This window comes from Heterocephalus glaber, unplaced genomic scaffold, assembly GCF_053883595.1.
Source record: "Heterocephalus glaber isolate CG9 unplaced genomic scaffold, H.glaber_assembly_v1.0 deba00001235, whole genome shotgun sequence".
NCBI classification, from domain to species: Eukaryota; Metazoa; Chordata; class Mammalia; order Rodentia; family Bathyergidae; genus Heterocephalus; species Heterocephalus glaber.
In genome coordinates this window covers 413,101-432,771 of record NW_028258222.1, presented here as the reverse complement: position 1 = coordinate 432,771, position 19,671 = coordinate 413,101, and the positions used below count along the sequence as shown (strand labels likewise).

General features: G+C 54.6%; 1 protein-coding gene, 1 long non-coding RNA gene and 1 pseudogene across 2 annotated transcripts; 1 reads left to right on the top strand and 2 right to left on the bottom strand.

The window, feature by feature from the left end:
* Nucleotides 1-4,338: 4,338 nt before the first annotated feature.
* LOC147828196 (uncharacterized) lies at nt 4,339-12,007 on the bottom strand. The gene is made up of 2 exons (XM_087210949.1): nt 9,872-12,007; nt 4,339-5,015 (listed from the first exon to the last, which is right to left on the bottom strand). The coding sequence occupies exons 1-2, from the start codon at nt 10,114-10,116 to the stop codon at nt 4,715-4,717; spliced, it is 546 nt and encodes a 181-aa protein (XP_087067075.1). The 5' UTR covers nt 10,117-12,007; the 3' UTR covers nt 4,339-4,714.
* A 139-nt stretch (nt 12,008-12,146) lies between these two features.
* LOC147828195 (uncharacterized) lies at nt 12,147-13,198 on the bottom strand (annotated as a pseudogene).
* A 3,050-nt stretch (nt 13,199-16,248) lies between these two features.
* LOC147828194 (uncharacterized) lies at nt 16,249-19,463 on the top strand. Its single transcript, XR_015451182.1, has 4 exons — nt 16,249-16,294; nt 16,370-16,477; nt 16,708-16,785; nt 19,274-19,463. It is a non-coding gene; the product is annotated as an uncharacterized LOC147828194 (long non-coding RNA).
* Nucleotides 19,464-19,671: the final 208 nt, after the last annotated feature.

Genomic DNA, 19,671 nt, shown 5'->3' with positions numbered 1-19,671 from the left:
GTTCTTCCAAGGATGAAATGCCAGCACACATCTTGGAGGCCAGCTGGGACAGAAGGAAGGAAGCAGCAAGAGGGTGAGCATCCGGCACCAGTCAGTCGCAGCCCACTCACCGGTCACACACAAGCCACTCACCGGTTCTACAACTTCCTGCAACCCCTTGAACCCAAGCTTCACCTCAAACACGCCTTCCTCCTTGTCTGAGAGTCCTAGTAACTGCAGAGAGAGAAGCTGGCTTGGCCCCCAGGCAGGGGCTCAGGAAACACCAGGGCCCCTGACCCAGGACACAGCATCTTGCCCTTGGCCCTTGGGAACAAAGGAGAGTCAGAGGGCCCCAGGTCATTTCAGCGGAGTTACCTGATTTTTGTCAACTTCACCCACACCCACAGTGTAAATGGATGCTCCCATCCTCCGAGCCTTGTCAGCCTAAGAGAAAGGGAGGATTAAGCTGAAAGGGCCAAAATACACAAAATGGAACAAACTGCAGACAGGCAGACTCACTTCCATCTTTGCCTCCTGGTACAGGTTGTCGTCCACCGTTTTGGTCATCACAGAGATGATCGTGCTGGGAACCCGGACACCTGCAGGACACAAAGGAGGGGCCCGCTGAACACGGTACAGGAGCAACCAGCAGAGGCCCAGGGTACTGTAGGCCATCAGGGCCCAGCACTGCCCAAGGCAGTTGGGTCAGGTGCTCCCCTACACCTCAGGCTCCTGACACAGGAAGCAGCAGCCCCTCCTGCAGAGCAGCCCAGAGAGGGGCGGAACTGGTGCCTGCTTCCAGCACAGCCTGAAGGCTTCTGCTTGGGACAGCAGCCCAGCTGCTCAGGACTCCCAGGCAGGGTCCTGGACAGAAGACCCCATTCTTCCCCAGTGCTGTCCCCTCCACTCCCACACAGAGCTGCCAACCCACAGTGCAGCTGTTTGCATGGTGGGAGATGCAGGTCCAGGAGCAAGTGGGCCATGGGGGAAAGGGATGGAAAGGGGGAGGAAGGTCTGGCCCTGGGGACAGAGTGGGTGCCTCATGCTGGTCCTCAGGCAGCTTGGGATCTGGGCTTTCTCCTTTTGCACACAGGGCCCCGTGAAAGTCCAGGAGCTCAGAGTGGCCAAGCCCCCTACGTGGACCCACGGGACCTCCTGTCCTGTGAGAACCCTGCTGGGGTGGGCGCTCTGCCCACTGCACAGGGCTGGGATGGGACAGGGGAGCAATGGGCTCTTCACACAGAGCTCTCTGGAGGGTGGCTGGCTCCGTGCAGCCACCCCCAGTGGGAAGGCAGGGGCTCACCTCCAGAGTTGGCTCTTTCAATTTGTAAATTTGCCTGCAAGGAAATTAAGATTCGTTGGAGAGAGGAGTGAGATGATGCAGAACAGTAGGAACTGAGAGGAAGCACTGACCCTTATGGTTTTGCCATCCCCACCTTTTGAAATGCTTTCTCCAGGTTCTGAAAACCTGCAGGGATACTGTACTTCAGTCTGTCCAGACCCCTCTGAATTTCTTCTCTGAAAAAAAGATGGAAAAGAAGATGACATGAGGAAAGTTGACCCCAAGCTGTTCCTACAGCCTTGTCCGCTGACCCTGTAGAAGGGGGATGTGAGCAATTTGCCCTTTCACCCAGCTCTGTGCTGGGTCATTGCCAGGTTTGTGCCCTTTTCTGTCCCCATCCTGCTGAGACCTCTGGCAGGCGGGGTGGCCAAGAGGAGGTCCCACATCAATGCCTGGCTTTCAGGCTCCCCACCCTCAGGGACTTCCAGGTGAGGTGGGACCCAGGGATATGCAGCTTGAGCCCAGGGCTCCAGGGGGACCCACATGCCTAATGCTGACCAGAAGCCCAGGACAACCTGCCTGAGGCCTGCTCTCCAGCAGGGAGGGCTGAGTCACACAGATCACCAGCTCAGCCTGCCCTGCGCTGCTCCCACTGCACAGACCCGATCTGCCCCTCCTTAGCCACCAAAGGAAGGAGCCAGGCTGCTTCGTGAGCAGCGAGGCCCGAGGACCTCACACTCCTGACCCCGAAAGCCTGAGGTGGAGACACGGCCACAGGCTGCTGAGGTTGCCGAGCTCTGTGCCCAGGCTGCTGGCCCCAGGCTGTCAGGAGCTGTGAGGGAGACAGAGTTGACTGGGGCAGGCAGCACTGGCTCCAGGGGCAGCACCGGGACAGGAGGAGAGGCTGGGCTCAGGCTGATTGGCTGTGACAGGGCTGAGCCTGCACAGCAAGGCCACCTAGAGTGAAGACCCTGAGGGCGGCTTCCTCCTGGGGCAGAGACCTGCTGTGGGCCAAGCTCTGAGGGCCCTCGACCCTTCCCTGCCTGACCTTCCCTAGGAGGAGATACAGCCAGCCCTGCCCAGGGGAGGCCCAGCCAGGTCCTGCCCAAGCCAGCCCTGCTCTGTGCCCAACCACTGCCCCTGTGAGCTCCTCCACCCCTCATGCCCACGGAGGTCTCCCCCAACCCCCAGCACAACATACACCAGCGTATACCACACCTCTCCTTTGCCCACTGAGCCAGCCCCTCCCTGCTTCTCCTGGCAGCTATACCCAGCCACGACATGTGCATGGGGCCTGGAGCCCCCACCCTTCCACCCTGGGGTCTGGCCTGTCCTGCTTCATTCTGCCCCTGGCTTCTCTCTAGACCCTCCCCATACCAGCTCCCCTACATTTCCAGGCACCCCTCCTCCTTTCCTCTGAGCTCCTCCTCTCTGAAGGGGTCCTTGGCATTGTATGCAAGGTGACCCTTCACTCCCAGATCCCAGACCGTCAGCTCCTCCCCAGCACCCCTACTTGGGGTTTCCTGGCCTCTGGGCACAGGTGGGACACCTTCTCCCCCCATGCTTGTTCCTTAGGCCTCCTTGTGGCACCCAGACCAGCCAGGACTCCACAGCCCCTGGGGCATGCCCCGTCTGGGACCCACCTGAGGACCCCACTGTCCTGCTCAACGTTCCCAGCTCTTCCCCTGGTCCCTGCCACACTGGCTCAGGGCAGAGTGTGACCTGTCTTAGGAGGCTCCAGTCTGTCCATGGTACCTGTGGGACACACAGACCTGCTCTACCAGGCTTCTTGTATGCTGAGGTTGTCACAGACAGCCCCTTCTGGGCCTGCCTATAGACTCTCGGGGACAGGAAGCCAGTCTGAGGTCAATGGTAGCACTGAAGTGACCCCACCTAGCCCACCCTGTGCCCCAGAGAGCGCCTTCTGGCCATCTCAGTGAAGCAGTCTGCCCCTGTGCTCTGAAAACCAGGCTTGCACTGGGATTTGAGTCAGCAGCTATGTTATGGCGTGTACCTAGATGTTCCCCCAAAGCCTCATAGCTCACAGTTGGGACTGTGAGGGGGTGGCTGAATCATGGGTGTGTGACACTGGGATTAAGTGTGTCTGGTACTGGATTACCCACTGATGGGTTTAGCATAATTCTGGAGGTGGCTGAATGGATTTACTGAAGACAGAAGCCCCACCCTGTGTGTGAGCGGCACCAACCACTAGGCTCATACCCTGGATGTAATCAAAAGGGAAGAGGAGGCTGCTGCTTCACCGCTTCCAGTCTGCCACAGACTGTTTCTCCCCTGTGATGCCCCTTTGCTACGTGACCCTGCCTTGGAACCAGCCAACTAGTGACTGAAACCTCCATAAACCGTGAGCTAAAATAAACTTCTGTTCCTTTAAATTTTGAGTGTTGAGTATTTTGTCTCAGCAAAGCAGAAGTAACCAAGACAACCTACCTGTCAGAGGTGAGCGGCAAGATGATGTTGCCATTACAGGAGTAGGTGATGAAGGACATGTGCAGATTTGGACTGGGAGGAAGCAGGGCCATGAGAAGTCACATATGCACAACATGCTGTCACCCAGGCATCAGGGAGAGGTTGGGCCAAATGACTCCCTCCCAACGCCTTTGCTTTCACTTTGGGGCACACCTCGAGATGCTGAGGAATTGAACAAATATAGGACGATTCTGAAGCCTACGGCAATGAATGGTCCCAAGGAGGGGAGAACATCAGGATGGCTCCAGGCCCCACCCCGGTGCTCCAACACCCACCAAACACACACATGTATATGAACTAAACAGGGAAGATGACATCCACACTCCTCATGGGGCCTCCCCCCACCTGGCCTGTCTTCTACAATCACCTCCTTTCTATCCTAACCCCATCCCTCTTTCCCTCCATTTCCTCCTCCCTCCTTCCAGCTCAGAAAATCCCACTCCCTCACAATGCCTCCCCTTCCTGCCACTGACCAATTGCCCTTGGCCCAGGACCTCTGACCCTCGGCAAAGTGGCTGCAGCCTTCCTGGCTGAGCTGACCACTGCTCCTGCTCTTCTTCCTGGCTCTGTTCACCCAGGTTTTCTCCTGGAGCACTATATCACTCCCCTGCCTGTGAATCTTCCATGGCTCCTTGTGACACAGAGGAAGAATTCAAGGCCCTCCTTGGCCTGGAACGATAAATCCTTGGGACATTGGCCCCAAGCAACTTGTGAGGATTTGTCTCCAACCCTCCCCTGAGTTACCCACACTCCTCAGCCTAAACAGACCCCCCACTAGAGGGCACCCTGAGGGTTACTGTGGCCCTGACTTTTCTCCAGCCTTCAAGGTCAAGTTTACTTCCCATCTCCTCTGGGAAGCTGCCCAGGACCACTTCCCTCTAGGAATCCTTGCTTTCCCCTCTAACCTTCCTGACACACTCTCTGTCCCTTTTCTTTGGCCTTGAGCACCCTGTGTCCAGGTGTCAGCTACTGAGTTGCTGTCCTGACTTCCTTCCCAGCCTGGGGGTCTGCAGGGCAGACGGTGTCCCTGCAGGTGCCCAGGCTCCCAGGCAGGACAGGCACACAGCTGAGACCCAGAGGACCAGTGCACTCTGTCCCCTTTCCTGCCCGGTCATGTTGGGCTCTGTGCCCCCACCCAGGGGACCCCACCAAGTCTAATGGATATTCAGGCGGCCTGCAGCATGGAGAAGCATACTCTGGTAAATTTGCCACCATATTCTCCATAAACTGGTGAATGTGAATCCAGGAGTCACCCACGAACTTGGACCTAAAGACAAAAACACACCAGTCAGAGAATGAGGTACCCCTTCAGGAGGAAACATCCTCTGCCTTCTCCCTTCTCACAGGATCCTTAATAAGGCACTCCCCCTCCCAACACCATCAACCGCAGTGGGTCATCCTGGAGGTGACTGTCATCAGGGCCGCCAGTGGGCAGAAGCGAGCCACCCAGACCATCTACTGAGACTGAGGGGTCTCCCAGCACAGTGGATGCTTGGCTGCTGTCCAGTGTGTCCGATCACAGTAGGTGAAGGCGGCGTGGACAACAAATGCAGGAAGGAAACTTGACTGGATAGGGTCCTGGGCACCCCTGCTTTGTGGGCTCTCTGGGTCCCCACTCGCCCACCGTGCTGCCTTCCCAGCCTCCTATGGGTGGGGACCTTGGCACCACAGAAGCCTTGGAGAGCCATCACCAGGTCCAGAGCTGACCGGGCATGGCCTGTGGTTTCCCTGCTGGGCTCCTGGGTTCCAGGTGTCAGACCTGCCCTTGGAGTGGGGAACCTTTTGCAGGCTGTGTCTGCTCTGCACCTCTCCTCACCACGCCCCAGATTCCTCTCCCTCCTCACATTTCCCAGCACCATGGATGCAGAGAGAGATGTTTCCTATGGGAACCTGGGTCTTGGCAAGGGTGACCAGTACCATAGACTGTGACACCCCAGCTTTGTCACCAGCCTGAAGTCCCAGCCACTGTGGGCCCTGGACGCCTTTTCCAGTAAGCACTGCTATGGGAGGGGGACAGCCCAGCCACTGCTGCTCTGGCATCAGCACTGTGGACCAGCAGGTATGGCTGCAGGCTCTTCTCATCCCAATTTCTCTATCCTGCTCCACTCTTTTCCACTCTGTCCCTGGACAGAGAGTGAAGAGCAGGAGGTTGTTTGAGCTGCATGAGCTTCTATCCTGTGGGAATCAGTCACGTGTGCTCTACATTCCTGGAAATGGTCTCTAGAGTTCCACAGCTCTGCAGATATGAGCATCATGAGGCAGAAGAGAATTGTGCCCAGTGTGGAGGGACACATGACACTCAGGGCTGAGCTCCCACCCCAATACTTCTGACCACAGTGGGGTATCCAGGAGGTGACTGTCATCAGGGCCACCAATGGGAAGAGGGTGGCCAACCAGACCATCTGCTGTGATTGAGGGGCTTCCTAGCATAAGGGACATTGGTGGCCACCTAATGTGGCTAGTCACACTAGGTGAGGGCTATGGGGACCTGAAGTGGAAGAAGAGGACATGGTTGGAAAGGTCCCTGAGCACCTCTGATTCATGGGCTCTCTGGGTCCCCACTGGCCTTAGTGTGACCTTCCCAGCTCCCTGTGGGTGGGTGGAACCTTGCCACCATGACCATCAGAAGCCTTTGAGAACCGTCAGATGTGGCCTGTGGTTCCCTGCTGGACTCCTGGGTTCCAAGTGTCAGATCTGCCCCTGGGATGGGGGAGCCAGCCTTGCTTTGTCACTAGCTGCAGTCCAGCCCCTGCAGGCCCAAGGGGCCTTTTCCAGCAGCCACTGCCAGAGGGACTTATGACAAGAAATATCAGACTTACAGATAACCTCCATCAGTAGAGCGGTCTAAGAGCCAACTGGTTACAATTGATATTCCAGCCACTTAAGAGCAGGGTCTGGATGTGGCTCTTTCCCCAACTTGCTTTTCCATTCTAATGTTCCTGTTTTGATCATACATGCTTTAATTTCTTAGAAAATTTGTTTATTCTTGCCTAGAGGCTGCCAAACACCAGGAGATCAAGCATATGGAAACAATAACAAATGTGCCAGACTCCTTTTACTAAGATCCACTAGATCAACCTTGTGAAAGGAATTCATAACTGCTAAACTGCAACATGACTTCTATCCAAGGCCCATTAGATTAGCTAGAATCTAATTCTAGATTAAGGGACACTAAGCCCCTTCTCCCTAACCACAGTTAGTGATAGTTCTTCAGAGGGAGAAATATTATAGACAGCTAAGTTAGGTAGAAATATTATAGGCAATCAGACAGGGCTAGTCAAGGGAGTCAATGCAGAAGATGAGAACACATAGGAAGTGTGGCTACAGGTACATCTGAAGAAGATTAAAGTCACAATGGACAGATTTGCATACTTCCCTAAGGGATAAACAGAAGTTTGATATTATTGCTACCACCCTTTTGAGATTTCCTGTATAAAGAAACCATTATCTCATTAGGGGTGGGCCATCCTTTCCCACTCACTAAGACTAATACTAATACTACTAAGACTAAGACTAAAACTAAAGCAAGACTAAGACTATAGATTATAGGTTAATGATGTCATCTGTATGCCCTTGCTATTATTGGATCAATATCAGCCAAACAGCTATACTTATAATCATACTGGTTGATTATAGCTTTGACCCAGGTTGTACCCACTTCATGATTTTGCTCTATACAACTTTCTCAGTGGAGTGGGCTCATTAACAACCCATTCAGGATCTTTCCTGTCTCTCACAAGCTATTCCTATTCCTCATTCCTATTCCCCATTCCTATTCTCCAGTAAATTTTCTAACTCTTAAAAAAAAAGAATAAATTCAAACCATGAACTTACATCATTGCAAAATTTAACTTTGAGAATAAGACAACCAAAGCACAGGCAACAATAGAAAATAATTTTAAAACTGGACTTCATCTAGAATGGTAGAGAATGTTTATAAATCATCTATCTGATAAAGGATTAGTATCCGGATGCAATTAAAAAATTGGCAAAGGATGTGAATATATAATGCATATCATACCATCACAAAAGCAGCTTATAAATAACAGCAACAACAGAAAACCTCATAGCATGGGCTGGAGACCAGGAAGGCTCCAGTTGGAAGAACCAAGTTCAGCCTCTACTGTGTGTCATGGACATGCTGCCTAACCTCTTCAAGCCCATTCCACCCTGACCCAGAGCTGGCCCCATCTCAGGGGCAGTGGGGATGCTAACACCTACTGTGCACACACTCGACCCACAGCTCAGGTTAGCCTGAAGTCCAAGGCCCAGGCTGCAGGAAGGAAGGACCAGAGCCTGGGGACGTGTAAGCCCAGAGCAGAAAGTATTCCTGGGGAATACACTGAAAAGCAGAGCAAAGCAAGACAGCAAAACATCAGGCTTTGTCAAAGACACTAGAGTCTGGAGACATTTGGTGGCAGTGTGGAAACTGGTGCTCGGCACATCCAGAGCTCGCTTCAGAGCAGAGAGCCTAGGTAGCAAGGGTTGAAGATGGTGAACAAACTGATCCCCTTGCACACCATTGGTACAAAGGGTGCAGATGAGGCAAACAGCGTTAGCCAGTGCTGACAGTCCTGGTACTTGACGTGCCCGTCGCTGGGGGCCTGGAGACAGAGAAATAACAGGTCCCTGCTGCCCAGGAGGCCTGGAAGAGATTGACCTTGCCCCTCAGTGGGCGGAGGTTTTCTCAATCTACAGCTCTCTCTGAGCTCTGAGTACCCAACACCTAGCCAGTGAGATAGAACCAAGGAAACGCCTGCCGACAAAACTCAGAGCCACACCCCCACCTTCCATCAGCTGTGTTTACTGAGGTCCAAACACAGAGCCTTCTGGGTCACCCCCAAACAGGTGTCCAGTGAGCTAGCAGGCTCCTCACCAGAAGCAGGGAGGTCCGGGAGGCTCAGAACACTGACCTCTTAGACAAGGGCAGCCTGGGCAGGCTAATGTTGCCAGGGATGGGAATCAGCACCCACTGCCAAGTGCAGAAGGTCATGAGCCCAGGAGTCATGAGTCAGGGCTCAGAGCAGTAACCAGGCCCACCTGTCCCTACCCTGTACCCTACCCAGCAAGCTCTTCACCTCTGACCTGCCGGATAAGCCATGGCTAGCTGCTTGAGAGTGGTTTGTGTGCCTGGCACATTGCTTGACACAGAGAAAGTGTCCAATTAATGCTATTCCACATCCCCACTGGTCCCAACAGCCCTGCTCATCCATCCCAGGGCTGGGTTGGACCCTGGAGCCTCACAGCAGGGCCTAGGGAAGCAAGCAGAGACATGCAACAGGGTGGTGGCCAAGAAGGGCCTTGAGGTCATGCCCACTCTGCAGCAGGACTGGCCTGACCAGGCTGTCAGCGCCCTGGGTGCCCATCCTCCCCAGATCTGATGCCCAAAGGCAGCCACCACCCCCTGCTGTGCTAAGGATCCGAGGGCACCGCCTGCCCAGGGCATCTCAGAGTCCCTGGGCTGGAAGTGAGGAGGGACTTTTCCCACGGTGGACAGGGGGCTCCTAGGTGGCTGTTTTGGCTCAGGAGCTGGGACTAGGCCCTGTGTTCCCCACCCTCAGTGCCCACAGAGAGGGAGATGAGAGGACCACACCTGTGACTGTGGAAAGAGCCCAGCCCAGGAAGCCCGGGTCTTTTACCACCAGCATCCTCCAGGCACCTTGGCCACCTAGGAGCTCACCCTGCAACAGGACATCACAGGGAGACCCCCGGGCTACTGTGCATCCAGAGGAGAGGGCTGAGGGAGGAGGGCTGGGATGGAACCCGGCCACCTCTCTAAGACCAAGACCCACCTGCCTCCCTCTCTGACAGCCAGTAGGAGCCCCAGGGACAGCACAGCTTCCCCAGGGCCAAATGAGCCCCTGGCTGCCCCGAAAGTGGAGGGACTGTGCCAGGTCTGCAGGGTGGGAGGAAGAGCAAGGCTTAGAGGAGAGGCCACTGGGCAGGGATGCAGCCCCCCCCTCCCCGACCCCAAGGCCATAGGTGGTCTCTCCCAGAGAACCCGAAGGGCTCTGGCTGTCCTCTTGCAGAGGCTGGAGTCCCATGAGGCCTTGTCCTGCCTGTAATGACTGGGAACCGCTGCTTCCTGGGGTCAGGTGGAAGGATGACCTAGGGGACACTCACTTGTCCAGGATGAAGTAGAGGTCGAAGGAGCCCGGACAATCACTCTCCTCCTGACTGGGGTCCCGGTGTCGCCTAGCTTCCGGATTATGGGTCATGATGCGGTACGGATTGGGGCCTGGGGAGCTCCCTGCGCTGAGCAGGGGCAGGAGCAGCAGCAGGAGGAGCAGGAGGAAGAGCACAGAGCAGGGCCCACAGGGGCTGTGCCTCCCCATTTTGCTGCCCATCTCTGTGACCTCCTTGCTCATGGGACCCTGTCCAGAGCCCCGGGAGGCCGAACACCAGCCACCTCGGGCCTCCTGCGTGGCCACCTCCTCTGTGCTCAGGGACCAAGGCCCCTGGAGCCCTGTCACCAATGCACAGTGTGCCCACACCAGTTCCCTCTGAGAGCACAGTGACTGGGGACACTGCTTCCCTCGGTGTCCAGCCACGGACTGTCCCCAAGGCCCTCCCCCCACCCCAGGGCAGAATACCCTGTGGTTATGATGGACAGAATGGTTGGCATGGTGACTTTGTGACCCGCAGCTCTGCCCAGGGACCTGCTTGTTGACAGCATCAGGATCATGGTCAGCATCATGACCACATGCAGGTCCCTGGGCAGAGCTGTAGGTCACAAAGTCACCATGTCAACCATTCTGTCCATCATAATCCCAGTGTTTTGCCTAGAGGAGGAGGAAAGGGCCTTGGGGACAGCTGGCGGCTGGACACCTGGGGCAGCAGTGTTCCCAGTCTCTGTGCTCTGAGAGGGAACTTGTGTGGGCACACTGGGCATTGGTGACAGGGCTCCAGGGGCCAGCCAAGGTCCCTGGGCACAGGGGAGGTCGTCAACCAGGAGGCCCTGGGGCAGGGTTCATGAGCAAAGAGGTCACAGAGACAGCCAAGAAAATGGGAAGTCATGGCCCCTGTGTACCTAGTTCTGTGCTCTTCCTCCTGCTTCTGCTGCTGCTTTCAGCCCTGTTTCCACAGGATGTTTTTATTTCAGAACATAGCTACAAAATGGCAAATGACTAAGTCAATGATAAAGGATTTGTACTATAGGTTGAATATTCCTTCTCTGAAATGCCTGGAACCAGAAATGTTTTAGATGTTTTCAGATTTTGGAATATTTGCATATACATAATGAGACATCTTCAGGAAATTCATTTGACTCATACAGGCTGAAAGAAATTTTATACATTTTTAGTGCATCTATATTTTGAGCAAGACCAACAAGAGGTCAGCTGGGGAATTTTCCACTTGCGGCATCACATCTGTGCATATAAAGTTGTTTTTTGTTTTTTTTGGGGGGGGGGATCAAACTTTATTGCACAAAGAGCGCGGGGCCGAGAGCAGGTCGGACGTGGCCGCTCCGCTTCCCGGCCGGGCGGGCCGCAAGCACCTTCACCCCCGCTGCCCTCTGCCGTCGCCTTCTTCCTCCTCCTCCAACCCCCACGGGCACTAGGCGGTGGACGGACCGAGGCGAGGCGGGCGGGCGACTGGGCCGGGTGAGCGGGCGGGCGGTCCGGCTCCAGCTCCGCGGCGGGAACGCGGCCGCCCGCACGTACACACCCCGGGCCGCCGGCTCGCCCCCCGCCCGCCGCCCCCCGCCCCCCGCCATGAGCGCCGCCGCTGGCTGCAGGCGGAGTGGCTGCCGCCCGGCAGCCGGTGGCTCCAGGCCGCCGCCATTATCCTTTGTTCGCTGCGAGCGGCGGCGGGGTTGTGGGGCTCGGGCGGAGGCGCCATCTTTACCGAGGCCCCTCCTGCGAAGGGAAGGCCCCGCGCGCGGGCGTCCGGCGCCTCCCCGTCCCCACTGCGTCCCCCCGGCTCTCTCCGGCTCCTGCGTCCTCCTCCTGTTCCTTTTACTGGTGGTACAAGCGCCTCCGTCACCGCTTTCGTTCGCGGCCCGGATCTCGCTGGAGTTTTATTCTCTCCTCCACGTAACACACCGCGTCAAACTACACCTCCGCCGCGTCACTCGCCAACACTCCGCTTCTCCCAGCCTCCCGGGCCACAGGCGGCAGCAGCAGCCGCCGACTGAGGAGCCGCAGCCAGGGAACCAGCCAGCGCCGCCCAGTCTATAAAGTTTTGAATTTTGGAGTATTCTAGGTTAGGCATCAGATACACTCAACCAATACAATCAAATACTAATTTATAATAACTGCCAATGGTCACCAGCAAACATCTGTGCCCAGGTCTAAAAGTACAGTATTGAGGTCACATTCCAGAATGATTCTTCTGTATGGACAGTAATAACTTCCATGAAATCCGAAGAAACCTCATGGGGTCCTTCCAAAGCTGCCTAATTTTCCAAATGACTTCTTTCTGTTTGCAGAACCTGTTTATCCCTTCGATCTTTTTTCAGTCATTTAGCTTTTGCAATATTTTCTTGATGTTTTTGTTTCTTCTTTTGCTCCTTCTCCCGGGCTTCAATCATCTTGGCCAATTTCCAGGACAGGACAGCACTTGCTAGGAACAATGGAGTAAGAGCCAAAATAACTGTCATAAGGAAATCATATGCATCCTTTGCAGCCCGTTCCACAACATATTCTTCAGCCCAAGCCTTTACATCAAATATGTCTGTAGCAGTGTTAGGAAAACTTATGCTTGAGCAATGATCTCCAACTTTGTCCTGGGAGCCAAAACAATTCAGATGACCCCTATTTGTTGTCTTCTTTAGTTCTAAAGCACTCTTTAGAAAAGTTCAAATTCACACACCAGAAGCAGTACACACAAGTTTTTCAATAGGGCAGTTTAAATCTGGCGCCAGGCCAAGTGAGGTTTTGATAGGACAACTGTCCCAGTGCTTTATTGGCATGAGGGAGAAGCCAATCTAAACATTTTGATACAAAGACCCCTTTCCCTTATCCTTGGAGCCGCCATGAGTCTGTTCACTAGCCTCCTCTGGCCCTATAGAACATTCCACTTTTCCCCTTCAATAAATATACACCCTAACTGCCTTTTCTATGTGTCTTGCCCAATTCTTTGTTCAGGACACTAAGGACCTGGAAAGAATCCCTCAGGACCCTCCATCCAGTAACACCTTCTGACCAGGACCTTGGGTCAGGATGAGAGATGACCACTGCTATTGCATGGATATGACTTCTCCCCCAAAGACTCACTGACCACAAGCTTGTCCCAGTGTGGTGGTATTGCGGTGGTGGGCCCTTTAAGGGGTGGGGCTGCCGGAAGGTAATAAGGTCTTGAGGGCTGTACTGTCCTGAACAGCTTGATCTCTCCGGATTTGGGCAGCCACTTGTGACTGGGTTCAGTCTCCAGAAAGTGGATTGTGATAAGCAAGGCCACCCCATGTACGGTCCCCTTTCCACTTGTCCGCTGTGTTGCCACAACCATGGTGCCTTTGCCAGTGGACACCATGCTGTTTAAACTCTCAGCAACCAGAATCACAAGTGAAACTAGATGAAGGCCAAAGGCAATTCTCCATCACACTAAAAGCTACTCTCTTACCCCAAATGGCACATCTGGCCCCCGAGATTGACAAGCCCTTGACCCACTGTTAGAAGGAGGACAGATGCTTCTCAGCCAGGCCCCTCAGCTTGGTCTGTCCCCCTTGCCCATTTTCCACCACCCCAAGTTAGCAGACATGACTACCTGTGTTCATCAACCACCAGTCCTTCTGTCTCTAGGCCCCAGGGGACAGAAAGCAAGCTCTGAGAGTTTCCTGTGGAGATTGACACGCCCTGAGGCCTTGTCACAGTCCAGCCCTTGCCAGAGGAACATGGCAAATCCTCTCCCTCCACACTCTCCCTGTGGGCCAGTTGTCCAGTCACCTTGGAAAATCTGCACCTCCATCTGTCACCACTCTTTGAAGTTTGATAGTTAGCTTCTTAGTATCTCAGGAAAATTGTCCATTTAACATCTTGGTAAGCAAAGTCTTTCCCAGCAGGCCCCTGGAGGATGCTTTCACATGTCAGAACATGGTCACAGGCCACCCTAGCTGCAAGGGAGGCTGGACAGCTCAGAATCCAGCCAAGGGGGAAACAGGGTTGGGTGTTCTGATGGTCCAAGCATCCAGACCCCTCCCTGGGGCTGAGCTCACTGCTTCCCACATGCATGGGGATCTGCTGCCAGGAACAGAGTGACTGGCTGAAGGCAGGCTGGGCAGTGAAGGCTGAGCAGCAAACTAACTACTGCAGCCACCAACAGTCCTGGTTGGTAAGACCCCACCCTAAGGGGTTAATAACCCTTGGGACAGCTGCATGACCAAAGTTGACAATTTAGGAACACAAACCTCACCTCAGTTCTTGATCTGGGCTGCTCCCCAGAGGCAGCCTTGCTGGTGAGGACTGGAGCTGGGACAGCTGATGTGCAACCTGCAGAGGTCCATCCTCACTAAGTGTCCTTGGGCAGCCCCTGACCTCCACTGCCTTCACCTCCCAGCTGCATATCAGGGTATGCAGCACCCTAGCCCCCATGTGTCCTCTGTGCCTGCTAACCATTACAGTGGCCCCCACCTGCAGGCCACACTCCCAGGCACCCACTAGGTGCCTGACACCATAGGGAACATCACAACCTACATATGCTATGCTGCTTTCTAACTTATAAATTAGGCACAGTAATGAGAGATTAACAACAATAACTAATAACATACAGCAATCATAACAAGTACTATAATAAAAGTATGAATGAGTATCACATTGGAATGTATTTATGCATTTCAAGATAATATGAGAAGATGCAATGGTTACATGAGGAGACAACATGATGTCGATGACACAGGCGTTACCATGTCAGGGTTCCTAACAACACCAGCACTGCAATCCACAGGGTCAGTGCCATGACCCTGATAACCAGGAGAGCTGCTATATCTAACAGGAGTGCTGCACACATAGCACAGATCCACAGGAACAAGTGATGATTCACGCAACAGGTGGGAAAGAATCCAGTGGCATAATACTTCATCACACTAGTCAAAATGCCACAGAATTGAAATTTTCTAATTGCTATGTCTGGAATTTTCCACTTAATATTTCAGAACATGGTTAACTTCTGGTGACTGGGACTTCAGAAAGTGAAACCACAGATAAAGGGAGACTACTGTAAAAAAAGACAAGTTGCAAGAAGCAGAAATTATCTCACTCTAGCTCAAGAAAATACAAAAGTCAATGTATTGAACTGTTCAGGGATGGAGAGCTCATCATATCTCTCTGGCCACTCTCTCTTCTGCTCAGTGGCCTCACACCATCCTGGTCTCGTATACTCCTCCCTGCCAGGCTCCTAGCTACTTCAGCTCAACAATCCTCACCCAAAAGGAATGTCTCTCCCCAGGGCAGCCCTATAACAATTCCACAGTTGATCCTGATTCACCTGGCAGGGGGAATGGGTCTATCCCCAAACCACTGTGGACAAAGAATGAAGCATGCAAGACAGCCAGGCCTGAGTCACGAGCAAAGTCCCAGGACAACAGTGAGGAGGGGATCAGATTTGCAGGGACGGTGTAGACAGGGAGTTCCATAGAAAGAAAAGGCAGTATGTGGTGCCAGTGGCAATGGGGGAGGCTGCCAAGCAGGGAGAGGAAGAAAGAAGAGCAGGGCAGGAGAACAGAAAACACCTCTGAGAGGTAGCCATACACCCAGGAGTGAGTTTTGGGATCCATCTTGGCACCCTGGGAAGCTCTCCATAGAACAGGGAGCATTCAGAGCTGGCATGGTAGAGTGTGGGCAAGGAGCACCCAATGGGGAGCTACTCCCTCCAAGCGCCTCAGAGGAACGGGCTTATGCTAGTCAGCTTTACATCACTGTGACAAAATACCTGAGAACAACTTGTAAGGGGGAAATATTTGTTTTGGCTCATGATTCAAAGGTTTCTGTCCATCGTTGTGTATATTATTTTGGGGCCTGAGGCAAGGCAGAACATCATGGTAGAACGTAAGCGTTGCTCACTTCGTGATGGCCAGGAAACAAGGAAGGAAAGGAACAGGTGGAGTCCCAATATCCCCTTCAAGGCCACTCCCCCAGTGACTTCATTTCCTTCCACTAGGCCCCGACTCTTAAAGGTTCCACTACCTCCCAATTGGGCTACAGGCTGGGGGCCAAGCCTTGGACACATGGGACTTTTGGAGACATTTAGGCTCCAACATAACAAGGCTGTAGGAAATTAAACTGAGGCCAGCATAGCAGAATTGGAGAAGATTCAGGAGGAGGCTGGTGGGGGACTGTTCCCCTGACTCACAGAGAGAGACCTGGGGTCACCAGGGTAGAATTTGCATAAATGTGAGAAACATAGTTTTACACACATCTCAGCATGCCCTTTATCCTGCCCAGGCCCCTCTGTTCCTAAGCAATGAGAAATGACACTGCCTTCCATGGGGACTGCTTCTTAAGGTTAATTGAAAGTGGCCTTTCTCATGAATCATCATTGCACTGAATTATTAACCACATGCAGACATTTGCAGGCCTTTAAACTCGGGCTTCCTGCAACTCTCCTTGGGTATGCTTTTGCAAGTGGAAATATGACTTCCTTTTGGCCACGGAAGAGAGAGACCATGTCTGCTGTCCTTTCCAGGTTTCCCAGCTCCACAGACTCAGCAGGAGCAAGATCTGAAAACAGGAAGAAGGGTCAGGTCTGCAGCCAGCCTCAGGCAGTGCTTCCATCATGTGGTGCCAGCCCCAGGTTAGCCTGGTCACAGAGACCCTGAGGGACAGAGGGTGGAGGGAAACCAACCATAGCACCTGTGGCTCCTGGCCTGGTTCTTGGGTATCTCCATAGGAAATGGTCTCATGAGGCCTGCATGGGGAGGAGAGAATGAGGGGCCAGGTGCCAGCTCTGTTTGCACCACTTACCTGGCAGGCCATGAACCCTCCTTGATGTCCTCATCTGAGGATGTTGTCCTAACCCTGCAGGCTGACATGAGGTCCAAGGGAAAGGTGACATCCAGTCTGCATCACCGTGCTATACAGAACATCAGGAGCCCAAGAAAGGTGAGTTATCCTCCCACCCGCTGTGTCTTCCAAAAGAGTGAGCCCCAGCACACAGGGGGCTGGCTGGACATGGAAGGGGCTTGTAGTCAGAGACAAAAGCACAAATGCCAGCCCAGCAGCCACTCTCCAGGACGAGAACAAGGAGCTCCTCAAGGGCCAGGAAGTATGGCCCTTGGTCAGTGCGACACACGGGCCATGCTGGCACAAGTCCTTCCCCCATTATCCAGCACAGCCTTGCTCCTGCAAGTGGGCCCTGGAGATGCCAATATCCCCACCTACATGGAGATGCCAGTCTGCTGGGGAGGGAGGGGTGGGGTGGCAGCCACAGGCACAGCATCTTGTAATCAGCTTGGTGGCTGCAGGGACAGTGACCACAAGGAGCAGTGACAGTGGCTTCATGGAGGGGGTGCTGGAGGTCCATTCCTAAGGCTGAGCAGGGGTGTGCAGAGGCACCAACGATGCCAGGTGTGGTAAGAGGGAGCTGACCCATTGGCAGAGCTTCCAGAGCAGCTGCACTGGTCTGGGCACTGAGCATGCAGAGGAGTGGTGGGAGCCTCAGAGGTGTAAGCTGGGAAGGGCCTAGGATTGCATCCAGGGAACCCAGGGGAGGCCAATGCAGGACTGCAAAGGAGGGACAGTGTGGGTCTGGCTGAGGGTTTTGGCAGTGACAGATGAGCAGAGGAAGATCTGACAGGATGTGGTGACCACATGGCCAGAGAAGGAGGCCAAGGAAGAAGATAGGGCCCTGGCAGGGGAGGATGGCAGCTCTGGATCTGGCATTTCCCTTCTGAGAGTACCTGCTCCCCACCCTAACCCAGAGCAAACCCAGGGCAGCTCAGGCAAACCACAGTGGTGTGGATGCGGTGCCATGTCCCAGGAGACGAGGTCAGGCCCTGGCTCAGGACAGCTGTGGAGAGGGGCCAGGGCAGTTGCAGGGTCATCAGGATGGGGTCACATGGGCCTTGCTACCTGCTGGAATTTGTCTTGGGGCACACTGAGCCCTCTAGGCAGCAGGAGGCAAAATGTAAGCCATCTCCTTCCCACAGTAATGACCCCAAAATGTCCACCCCCTGAACCTAAGAGTAGGTTTACTTTGCACGGCAGAAGAGACATCACAGGTGTGATTAAGTTAATGACTCTGATATGGGGAGTTTGTCCTGGATTGCCTGGTGGGGCCCCTGTAACTTTTAAGGTCCTTGTAAGAGGGAGGTAGGGTTGATAGGAAAAGGACCCAGAGTCAATAGAAAACGCCACATTGCTGGCTTTGAGGACAACAGAAGGTGTCTCCAGCTGCTGGAAAGGGGTCCCCCCACCAACTCCCCCCCCCCCACATGCTTTAGCTTTCTGACACCCACAACTATAAGATAATAAATTGGTGCTGTGAATTGCTCAATCTGTGGTCACTGTCACAGCAGCAACAGGAAATACTAAGCACAGGTTTCTCACTCACACCTGAGGGGAAAGATGGGAAGGGTATTAGGCAGCTTTCCACATCTACCAAGTGAAAGAGGACAGGTTTAATTCTGCTCAGGGGATTCAGTCCTTGGTTGTTGGCTCCAAGGTAGAAGGAAGTGGTGGAGTAAGGGTGCTAAACTCATGGAAACCAGGCAGCAGAGCAGGGGAACAGTGCCCTAGAGGCAAGGACCAGATCTAGTCCCCAAGGCCAGGCCTCCATGACCCACCCAGCCACACCCAGAAGTGTGCTTTACTCCTCAGGCATCCCAGCCAACCCAGTTGACTCAGTTAATCTTAACCACCTCAGGAGGTTGGGGAACCCAAGCCCCATACTAGAGACACTGTCCCCACTGTCACCCATGGAAGCAGAAGGCAGAGTCCCCTGGCAGGACAACCACCCTGACTGGGTCCCATGGAGTTTGGTGCTAGAGGCTGTAAGGGGAAGGAACCTGCCTTGGCCCCCAGAAGGGTGGCAGGGTCGAGCAGAGTATGGCCATTTCTCAGGGAAGAGTGGGGCGAAGAGGTCTAGGCATCCCGTTCTCTTACCATCTCCCCACTCAGACCTCAGAAGGAGCAGCACATGGTTAGGAAAGCCCCCAGGACGTGAGGGAGACCCAAATCACCACCCTTCCCGCCTCAGATGCCTCCATCTCCGGCAGGGCCGTAGGCCGCCCTCAATCCTGCCGCCCAGGGCTTCCACAAGCACAGGCTCTCTGGGAAGCGGGCCCAAACTTCTTCCTTGGCCCTCACCTGCAGGACTCTGCCTCCAGATGCTCCTGGGGAGCTGCGTGGGGGCAGAGCCAGGCCCACAGGGGACCGGAGGTCGAAGCTGGCTCATCCCCACCTGGTTGGGCCTTCTGCTAAGACAACATAGTAACAGGGGCTGTGAGGGCTGAGGGGACTCAGGCGAGGCCCCCTTGTCGGATTGTTGCACAATGGTGGCTGGCACGCACCTTTGAAGGGCTCCTGGGGTACACTGTGGGAGCCCCTTAGGTACAGTGACCCCCAGGATGCTGATCCTAACCCAATCCAGGGCCAGGAGCACAGAGCACTGGAGTAAATGGTCTCGCGAGGACCAAGAGGGGACCTAGGAGACCTGGCTCCAGAATCCAGCTATTTTGTCCACGACGACAACGGGACAAACCCGAGCGCCACCCCCCACCCCTCCAGGGAGTTCAGGCAGGTAGCCCTGGAACCCCACAGACACACATGAGCCCGGTAGGCGCTGGACCCGGAGAAGGCGCATCCGGGTAGTTGCCAGCTCGCGTGCCAAGGTACCTGGTATGAGGGCCCCGCTGTGGACCCCCCCTGCCAGGTCCTGCGGAGAGGCTTCTGCATGGGGGGGGGGGGGACGGGACGGGGAGCTCGAGCTCCTCCCCCACCCAGAGCCGCAGGGAGGGCCAGAGCCCGCGGTTTCCCGGCACGCGTGGC

Bases quoted from the DNA above. Each gene is read 5' to 3' on its own strand.
- LOC147828196 (XM_087210949.1), bottom strand. From the start codon at position 10,116: ATGAGCAAGGAGGTCACAGAGATGGGCAGCAAAATGGGGAGGCACAGC. The intron at 5,016-9,871 runs GTGAGTGTCCCC...TTTTGTCTTTAG, and splicing joins CTCTACTTCATCCTGGACAA to GTCCAAGTTCGTGGGTGACT.